Source organism: Pteropus vampyrus, unplaced genomic scaffold (assembly GCF_000151845.1).
Source record: "Pteropus vampyrus isolate Shadow unplaced genomic scaffold, Pvam_2.0 Scaffold117, whole genome shotgun sequence".
NCBI lineage: Eukaryota > Metazoa > Chordata > Mammalia > Chiroptera > Pteropodidae > Pteropus > Pteropus vampyrus.
The window spans coordinates 3586418-3596572 of record NW_011888898.1 but is presented as its reverse complement, the minus strand read 5'-3'; the positions used below and the strand labels follow the sequence as shown (position 1 = coordinate 3596572).

Below are 10155 nucleotides of genomic sequence, written 5' to 3'. Positions count from 1 at the left end.
ATTATAAATTTGCTAAAAATACATATACATATATATATATATTTTTTTTATCTGAACAGAAAAATAGACTACTCTGAGATGCATGGACATTCTATGATGTAGTCACGCATCAGATACTTCTAGAGCCAGAAAAATGGCAACAGAAAATGCAGAGGTAACTCTTATTTCTGGGTGTAGCCAGGGCTGGTTTGGGTCTCCCTGGCTGAGTGAAAGCATTTGGATGCTATCATATAAGAAGTGAGAGGCGAGGAAACTTCAGCTCAGGGCTGGAGGGTCTTCATTGTCCTGCTAGGGGACTCAGGGGAGCCCCCTTCTTCCTTCTGCCAACTCTGCAGCCACAGAAAAAGTCCTTTCCCAAAGAAACTTAGAGGCGTTTCATCATGCTCTCATTTGATTCAAAGTTGCTTGGTTGGAGGCTGAAGCCTGGGATTAGTTGGCAGAGAAATAAGAAAAGGAGGGAGATAGAGACCTGGCTTTAGTGACCCTTGTCTGTGGTGAATTTGAAATTTCCCCTCGTCCATGGACTATATACTCCAGCTATGACTTGGAGCAAGACAGAAATACACAATAGTTACGAACATCAATAATACATTACAGTTTTACAGAAGAGAATACTGTTTTGTTTTTTCTCCATAGAAATGTGGATCTTATTAGGAGAAAGGGCAGAAACGAGGCTACAGTTACTAAGACACAGAGGAGAGGTTGGGAATCAGTTTGAAAAAGTTCGTATCACCAGCAATTCTTGGGGGCAAGATGGGTGGGCTGGAAAAAAATGGCCTCCTCAGGATTTTGCTGTTTCCCCTTCTTCTTCTTTTTGTTTTTTCTTGATCCCCAATGCTTTTAGAGAAAGGGGCTTCACGGGAACAAATGTTCACTCCTCTTTTTTCTTTCCCCATTAAGTGTGCTTAAGATAAAATTCCTAAAGAAGGCACTGAGAAATCCACTGCATCGAAGTCCTATTGTTTTTCTTTACCCAAAGATAAAAAGGTGAAGAAACTGACTCCTCCAGAGCTTGCCCACCTCTCTCTGCTGGTTGCAGACTCTCCCCCGCGTGTTTGGGACACATAGCTACCTGGTCCCGAGCCCTTTCTGATAATGGTGGAAGTTGGAACTCAAGTTCAGCTGGGTTCTCGACGAGTTCACTGAGTTCGCCAAAGGGACCAGGAGTCCATCCATCTCCAGGCCCTAGTTTGGTTTCCATGGGTTGCCTTGTTTTCCGTTTTCATCGGTTCAGGAACGGCTGGGACACAGACCACCAAGTTAAAGCAGTATCTGCCTCCAAACCATTACTTTCCTCTCCTCCATCAAGATCCATCGGACAAGGTTAGCTTCTCAGTGGAGACTCTTAGGCAGATTTCCCAGTGCATGTACACAGGTACAGGTAGGGAGACGGGTACGTTCTTTTTTGGCAGGTGGGGGCCTAGGTAAACTTACAGCACTCTATTTTGAATTGGGCGCACAGGGTAAAAGCTATATTCCCACAATACATACACGAGTGAAAGAAAAAAACCAAACCAAAACAAAACGCAATACTTTCTAAGCATAGTATATGCTGAGTTTCAATTATTCTGTTTCTATAAGAACTCTATAGGACTCTGGCTATTAAGCCTGAAAAAGTAGGTTCTTAATGATACTTCTGAATTCGTCCTTCAAAAGTGACTCAATAAAATGCTACTTTAAGGTCAGACAAAACACACGAGGAAGGAAGGGCTAGATCCTGCATGACCACACAAGGCAGAAACGGCCTTTGGTTACAAGGAGAGTTGCACCAATTGGTTGTTAGTTAGAAAAAAAAAGAAAGAAATCATCTCCAATCTGTACACTTCTCATCCGCTTCAACCAACAAATGAAATGCCTTGATTTGAAGAAGGGGTGGCACGTTCCTTCTCACTATTTATGGCTATATTTAAACATGTTCCCTTTCCTGATATGTAAAATAGACTATATTATTATTGTTATTAATTTTTACAGATAGCATCATCTCTAAAAATATCTGAATCAGAAATCACAACTATTTACTTTTATCAAAAAGCATTTGTTTGTTTTCCCTGAATTTTCACATTTGTGCTGATGGCAGATGTCAATGGCGATGAAAACAAAGTGATACGTAGGATGGCCCAGGGTGGCCATTCCTTGATAGGCCCCCCGCCCACAACGTGTGCTCAGCAAAACCCCCTGAGAACATTGCTTCTTCCTCTCTCTCGTGTGTCACTAGAACAGGATGACCTCACACTTTCTTTGTCCCTTAAGTCCCTTTACATTTGCTGCCAGAGTACTCTGAAGATACCTCGGAAGAGTCAAGATACTTCAGCATGCATTTTCTTTGTTAACGCAGCATAGAACGGGACTGCCCCTCTTGGAGGGAACCACAGTCCTTGGAGACGCTGAGAAGCAGTGTGAACCAGGTGTGTATTCAGCAGAGAACACGCATTTTTAACGGTGGTGGAATGACCCCATGTCATCCTACCTGCGACAGGTGGCCCAACCTCGTGCTGCTGTAAGGAAGGGCAGGCGGAGCGACTCTGTGATATTTGTGTACTGACAGGTAGATTGCGCCATTGTACTAACAGACAGACCAATAACACATTGAAGGACAGGTGAATGACACCATGTTTTGTTCCATCAGGAGGACATACGCCTGTCACAATTGAGGACTGACAGATCTACAATATTGTACTTGGGACATCATCCATCCAAATTGTATTAAGAGAACAACATCAGTCCATTGTACTAAAAACAGGCAGATCAATACACATGTCATCTTTACTGACAGATGGGTCAACGGCATGGCATCATGCTAGCCAGTGGCTCAACCCTATGTTACTGAACCGAGGAACAGCCAGCAACACCATGCTGTTGGACGAAATCAAGCAGACTAACACCAGTTCATCAAACTAGGACAGGAAGACCAACGCCAAGAAATACACCAGAACCACTCATGATGCACACAAATACTTATTGCTTTTGTCTGTACTGGCTGCATTGATGGCTGCAGAAAGAAGAGCTGAGCTTTTAATACAGACAGTGACACTAAAAACATACCAACAGCTGGTTGACAAGAAAGAACAGAGTAAAACACCCAACGCCCAACCATCTACTGTATACTTCTAAGAAGTGCATGTTTCCTGTACATGTGACTTTATGGGAGGCCCCACTCAAAGGCCAAGTATCTTTCCTTGCAAGGGGGCAAAAGGGAAGCTTCAGAGGGGCAGGGAAGGTGCCCACAGACTGACACAGCAATACCAGCACAATATCACCCACCGTAGCCAGATACAGGCACGTAGCAACAATTCAACTGCAGTTCCAAAGAGCGGCCCACAGGAAATCGTGCTTGTTTTAAAGTGCAAGATGTTGACACTGTCCCTGGTAGAACCTATTTTTGAAAAACATAAAGTGCTTTTTATTTTAACTTTTTTTTTATACCACAGGAAACAAAACAGAATTTCTATTATAGTAGATGCTTTCCCTGCCACAGCAGGAAGTATTCAAAAGTCTGAACTGGGCATTTCAATTGAAGATATTTTTTTTCTTTTCGTTTTTGCAGGTAAAAAAAAAAAAATCAGATTTTATTCTGTTCTTCAGTAACATAGTCTCTTTGAATAAGCTATTTCTTTTGCATATTTGACACTTGCATATCTTTTGAGTCTACACTAACAATGTACAGAACACTTTTTCCTTCTACGACCCTAAAGCAATACTCAGAGTTCTGTTGGCTGAGTGCCTGCCTTCTGAACCCTCCCCAGATTGCCAGGGGCAATGAGAATTGAGTACAAGTGGTGCAACTCACCCTGATGATATCTCAAAATAAAATCTCAGGTACTACGAAATACTGAAGTCAATGAAGACATTCGAGTAAGGGTTTGTGCTGGGATCCTGGCTTGTGGCACAGAGATTTCTCTATGACACAGGCATTCCCTGTAGCCTTCTAACAGTGGGATCCATCCGAGAGATGATGGACAGGAGTTTCTAGAGGTGGCCAGGCAATACCCGAAACCAAATTGGTCAACCCACTCTTTCAGTATAAGCCACTTGTCCCAGCATCCTTCTCCAGAGAAGCCAGGAGGGATGGAGGTGTTGCTCTCAGAGGCTGTGATGAAGAGCCATAAGAGAAGAATGGGGAATAGGTGGCCGTGGTTATGTCTAAAACGTGGTAGTGGTGGCTGTGAGTTCTGCTCATGACATCCCCCAAAGAGGGCAGTGGAGTTGTTACAAGGAGGCGCCATATCCTATGGCTTGGCCAACTTCATTCTGATGGACCTGTCATGACTCTCAAGGCCTTAGGGAGCTTTCTCTGGAGTCTCTCTTCTTTCCAGGGGCTTTGCAGAGCCTTTCTGTTTTAAGAGTTCATGCAGAAAAGCTCTGTGGCAGGTAAGCTGAGCCGCACTCCTCTTTGGACCTCGCCACACGTCTCTCCTCCGCGTGGGGTAGTTCAGATGCTCTGATCTCGTGTGCTTCCATGGGCTCCTCCGCCCGGCAACACACGGACATCGGGGGAGATGTGGTTCTCGAGTTTGCACTTTTCCTGACCACCAGGGGCTTTTCCAGTCAATGCTTCTGTAGAGTAAATACAGTTCTGTCTTAAGAACTTAGGGGAGGTGGGTAAGGGCGAACTTTCAAAGTGGTTCTTTTCTGATCTCGTCCCAACGCTGAACTTGGGACTGGTGCTCCCATGGAGGCTCTTTGGAGGGCTGGAGTCCACACTGTAAAGCACCTGTCCCTCATCATCTGTGTCTGCATCAATGTACTGGTGGATACCCGCTTCGAAGTTGAATGCTATTGCTGTGTGTTTCTCAGGTGACCGGGGGGGTGTCCTAGCACTGGCTGTGGTGTAGATGGAGGACTCTGGACTCAGCACAGGCCTGTCCAAGAGTGTGGCACACTCCAGTCCAGCAACAGCAGCTGCAGCACCCCCCCGGTTCCTGAGAGGGTCGTGGTACATCCCCAGAACAGGGACCAATGGATTGGGATCACCCTCCATGAAGTTGACTTTAAGTGCTCGGAGCTTCAAGGGGTTGTTGGTCTTCATGGAACTCTTGGGGCTCTCGATGAAGAAAGGAGAGTGATGGCTGGCATCAGGGGCAGGGTTGGCCTCCACAAACCTACCACCACTGGCACCTAGAGCTCCCCGCCAGCCCATCTCTGGGGCTATGCTGCCTCCAGTCTTGCTGGGGAGTGATGCCAAAGGACTATGGGAGAATCTGGTGGCTTCAGGGAAGTCTGTGGCACAGCTAATGAAGCTATCAATGCTCGACATGCTTCGCATATCGATGACCCCTTCTGTACGAGTGGGCAGAGGGGCTACAGGGCTGGGGATGCTCTCCATTTCAAGTTCTTCCTTTGGTTTGCTCTGTGTTGCTGACTCCTTGGTATTGAGGATGGGCTGAGATTGGGTCTTGGCCATCTTATTGTACATGTCTTCCAACTGCTGGACGTTCAGGTGCTGAGGACTAGAAGATGATCTGGCCTTCTCAGGGGATCCCTGCTCCTTATTTTCAAATGACTTACTTGAGCTGGTTTCGGACAGTGTCCTCTTTGTCCATTTCCATTTGTTGGGAGACAAGTGGTTATCTTGTACTTTGTCCTTCTTACCTATATTCTCTCCATTTTTCTCAACTACAATGTCCATCATTTCAATGCTCCGGGCAAAAGCATCCTTCATGTTCATAGACACAATGCTGCCATTCCTCTTAGCTCTCTCCAGAGCCTCTCTCCGCTTGATTGCTTTCTCTTGCCTCTTCTGCTCCTTGTAGAACTCGGAGAAGTTATTGACAATGATGGGGATGGGAAGAGCAATCACCAGGACCCCTGCAATGCAGCAGAGTCCCCCCACAATTTTCCCCAGGAGAGTTTTGGGGTAGATATCTCCATACCCAACAGTCGTCATGGTAATAGTAGCCCACCAGAAAGAGGCTGGGATGCTTTTGAACTTGGTGTCCTCCTCGTCCTTCTCCGCAAAGAAGACAAGGCTGGAGAAGATCATGATACCCATGGCAAGAAAGAGGATAAGCAAGCCCAGCTCGTTGTAGCTCCGCCGCAAGGTGAAGCCCAAGGACTGGAGGCCAGTGGAGTGTCTGGCGAGCTTAAGGATGCGGAGAATGCGCATGATGCGGAAGATCTGGACCACGCGCCGCACGTTCTGGAACTGCAGCACGCTCTTGTTGGATTCGGTGAGGAAGATGGTGACGTAGTACGGCAGGATGGCCAGCAAGTCGATGGCATTGAGTGGGCCCTTGAAAAACTTCCACTTCTTGGGCGAGGAGAGGAACCGCAGCAGGTACTCCATGGTGAACCACGCAATGCACACGGCCTCCACGTGAGCCAGCTGGGGGTTGTCTGTGGTCTGACCAAACTCATCGAGGCTCTGCAGCTCGGGCAGCGTGTTGAGCGACAGGGCAATGGTGGAAAGGACGATGAACATGATGGAAATTATGGCAAGGATCTGTGAGAAGAGAGTCGAAGAAGAGAGTGGGATTTAGTTATCAGCCACCAACGGGATGATCACTCTAGTACCCTGGGCCAGCAGGATGCTCCTCAATGTTCAGGAGCATTTCACATCTCAATAGTCACTTAACGATTGGATGGTTGAGCTAAAAAGATAATTGATTCAAATCTATTTATTATACAGATGTAGAAAATGGCTCAGAGCATTGAAATGATTTAAAGCTAATTATCTAGCCCAGGGGTTGGCAAACTTTTTCTATGAACGGCCAGATAGCAAATATTTTAGACTTTGAAGTCCACGAATTCTTTATTGCAACTACTCAACTCTGCAGTAGTAGCATGGAAGCAGCCTCAGATAATACATAAACGAATGGGTGTAGCTATGTTTCAATAAAGCTTTATTGACAAAAAGAGGCAGGGGACTGAATTTGACTTGTAGGCCATAGTTTGCTGACTCGTGATCTAGACCAGTGGTTCATACATGTTATGGGGTGGGGTACTGCTTTCATGACAGGATACTAATGATAATAACAGTAGTTACCCTTACTGAGTGTTCATTGTCATGTTAGGCACTGTGCTTAGCACTTTCCACACAATACCTTATTTCATTCTTAACAAAAACCCTAGTAAGTATTGTATCTCCAATGATCAGATGAAGAAACGTAGGCTTCCAAAGCTAGTAAGTGGCAGAGACAGGATTTTAACTGGGGTCTGTCTGACCCCAGAGCAGGAGCTCTTAAAGCTGTGTTGGAAATCAGATGAAAGCTATGGACCCCTTTGCTAGAAACACAAAATTTTGCACGCGATCCCCAGAGAGGCATAGTTATCCTGAACCCACGTTATTAACTTACGATTGGGACCATGGACCTTTTGAAGCTAAGGACCACAGCTTAACTACCTTTGAGTCTCCTGGATCAAGAAGATGGTTTGGCCCAGAGAAAGAGCTTACTAGATGTTTGCTGAAATTGATAGAACCTAGGCCAGTCTGCGGCTTATGTAGAAATGCAAGCAGCTGCACTAAATTGCTCTGGGGGTCTTTTTCTAAAAATATAAATCCAATCACATCACTTACCTGCTTAATAAATTTCTAGGACTCTTCAGGACAAAATCTAAACCCTTAAATTTGTCTATCCAGCCCCCCCAACCCCCATCTGTCCTCTTTTCAGAGACTTGCTCCTCTTCCTCTGCCCTTGCTGAAGTGCCGGGCTGGTTACCACGCTTGTACCACTTGATTCCGGCTGCTGCCGACTGGCCCAAGATGGACATGAGATCCAGGCTGGGCTCAGCCGACCCACTCAGGGATCCAGGGGTGGGGCTGAGTGGGTTATGGAATGGTGAGCCTCTGAATTAAACGGTCAAGTACAATCTTGGCTTCAACCAGCTTCATGTTCTGTCCAAGCTCCAAGCAAGTGTCTCCCAAGTTATAGGGAACAGAGAAGCCATAAAAGAACCTTTGAGAGAAGCCCAAGAACAAGGGGAAGGGGCAGAGTGAAGGAACGGTGAAGACATGACAGGTTCGAGAGAGGGTGTAGAGGGCACCAGTTAAGAGATTGAGCTCTTGTGTCAGGCTGTCTTGGGTTCAAGTCCCAGCTCTGTCACTTCCCTACCTTCAGCCAGTTATTTAACCTCTCTAAGCCTCAGTTTCCTCGTGTGCAAAATGGGATGATAATGACAGTATCTAGCTCAGAGAGCTGCTGTGAAGATTAAATGTGTTAACATAAGCAAAACACTTAGAACACCTTCCAGCAGCATGTAGTGACTGATAAATGCCAGCTGTCATCCTGGGAGAATACCTCAGCCCACAACACGCCGTCAGCCCAGACCGCCCAGCCTCCGAGTGGCCTGGCTCGTCTTTGCTTTCTGCATAAATGCCTTTGCTGCTTGGGTGAGTGTGAAAGGCTTCTCTCCTCTGCAGTGACTCCCCAGTCAGGGCACGTGGCTGTCAGGTCCCTCTGCATTTTGACTTTGACCCCTCTCTTTGAGCTTTCCTGAAAGTTCCAAACGTCACGCTTCTCCAGCTACACACGACTATTTGTCAATTCTGTGTGTCTGTGCCTCTTTCTTTCTGTCCAGTGCTCTAATCCATCTTTTAGAACCCAACCCATGCATCCTTCGCCTTCCCCTCTGAGTCATCCCTACTGACCCCAGGCAGGGCTGGCCACTCCATCCTCTGGGGTCCCTCATCATTTTGCCATACCTTGGAGTACATTATGGGGGGGGGTGGTCCATCACTGCCCACTATCTGTGAGCTTTGCGGGGACAGGATAGGTTCTGAGGCTTACTTCTTCATACCCAGCACCTAGACAAAGGCACGACACCAGCGGGCACTCCCAAAGTGTTCGTTAGCTGATGCTCAAGTTTGTAGAGCTACAAGTGTAAGGGCCAGGACTAGCATTCATTTTTCAATTTGGCAACTATTTATTGATTATCTACTATGTGTGAGGCACTGGGAGCACCACAGGCAGCAAGAGAGCTCCGGTGTCTTTCTAGGCCAGCTCACAAGAAGAAAGGGAGCACCACACAAGGCAGTGTTTCCCCAGCCCCAGTCATTCTATCAACTTCTTGTTTGTTTGGTTTTTTTTTTTTTTTTTGGCTATATTAATGTCCGCTATACCCTGTGTCTTAAAAAAAAAAAGCTCTCGAGTTTTACTTTCTTGATTACACTCATTGAAAAGAAAAATTCTGTAATCACTTTATAAAATGAAATATCTGATATGTACAAAAGCAGATCTAATTTATATATATTTACGAACCATAATTGAACACCTATGAAGCCCAAGTGAAGAAACAGAACACGTAACAATAACACGGACACTTCCTGTGTGTCTTTCTCTACCCCAGAGATAATCAAAAATCTTCTTCATCCCTTTGCTTTCCTGCAGTGTTTAATACAAATGTATACATGCCTAGACAAATTGTTGTTTTATTTTGCTTGGTTTTGATATCGTGTTGTATGTGTTCTTCTGCTACCTATACTACTCTTCCCTGAATAGTAAAAATAAAAATAAAAATAAACAAAACATAAAACATAAAATAAATAAACTATGTTTTATTTTACCCTTAGGTAAATTTCTTAGGATGATAGTAAAATAAACTGCTGCTTTTGCATGCTAAGGATATATGTATTAAATATTCATTAAAATAAATATGTGATCATTGGAATAAAACATTTTAGTAGCACACATTAGGAACTCCTCTGTCGAGGTTAGCGGTGTGACCCCTGGAGCTGGAATCCAGCTCTGCCATTATTGGCTGGGTGGCCTTAGGCATTGAAACTTTCCTGGCCTCAGTTTCCTTATTCGTAAAATGGGGATATACCAGTGGTTCTTAACTGGGGATAATTTTGACTCCCAAGGGACATTGGGTATATTCTGCAGAAATTTATGGTTGTTACATTTTGGGGGATGGATGCTACTGGCTGCTAGCAGGTGGAGCCCGGGGATGCTGTTAAATGTCCTGTAATGCACAAGACAGCCCCACAATAAAGAATTATCCAGCCCCAGATATCAATAGTACTGAGGTTAAAAAGCCCTGGGATATACCACTGATAGCCCCTCATAAGTTGTAGAGTAGGAGAAAGGGGACTGTGCATGTATAGCTACTAGCACAGGGCTAGCTAGGCACACAGTGGGTCTGACCTTATGGGACAGCCAGCCGGGGCCTTGGTCCAAGCCCCAAGGTTGCTGCTGCTGCCTCTGACTCCCTCCAGGAGAG

General features: G+C 45.6%; 1 protein-coding gene across 1 annotated transcript; it reads right to left on the bottom strand.

The window, feature by feature from the left end:
• Nucleotides 1-3427: 3427 nt before the first annotated feature.
• Nucleotides 3428-6460, bottom strand: KCNB1 (potassium voltage-gated channel subfamily B member 1; the record flags this gene model as incomplete). The annotated part of the gene is made up of 1 exon (XM_011366011.1): nt 3428-6460. A coding segment is annotated over one exon (2031 nt), but the record flags the coding sequence as incomplete, so codon positions are not given.
• Nucleotides 6461-10155: the final 3695 nt, after the last annotated feature.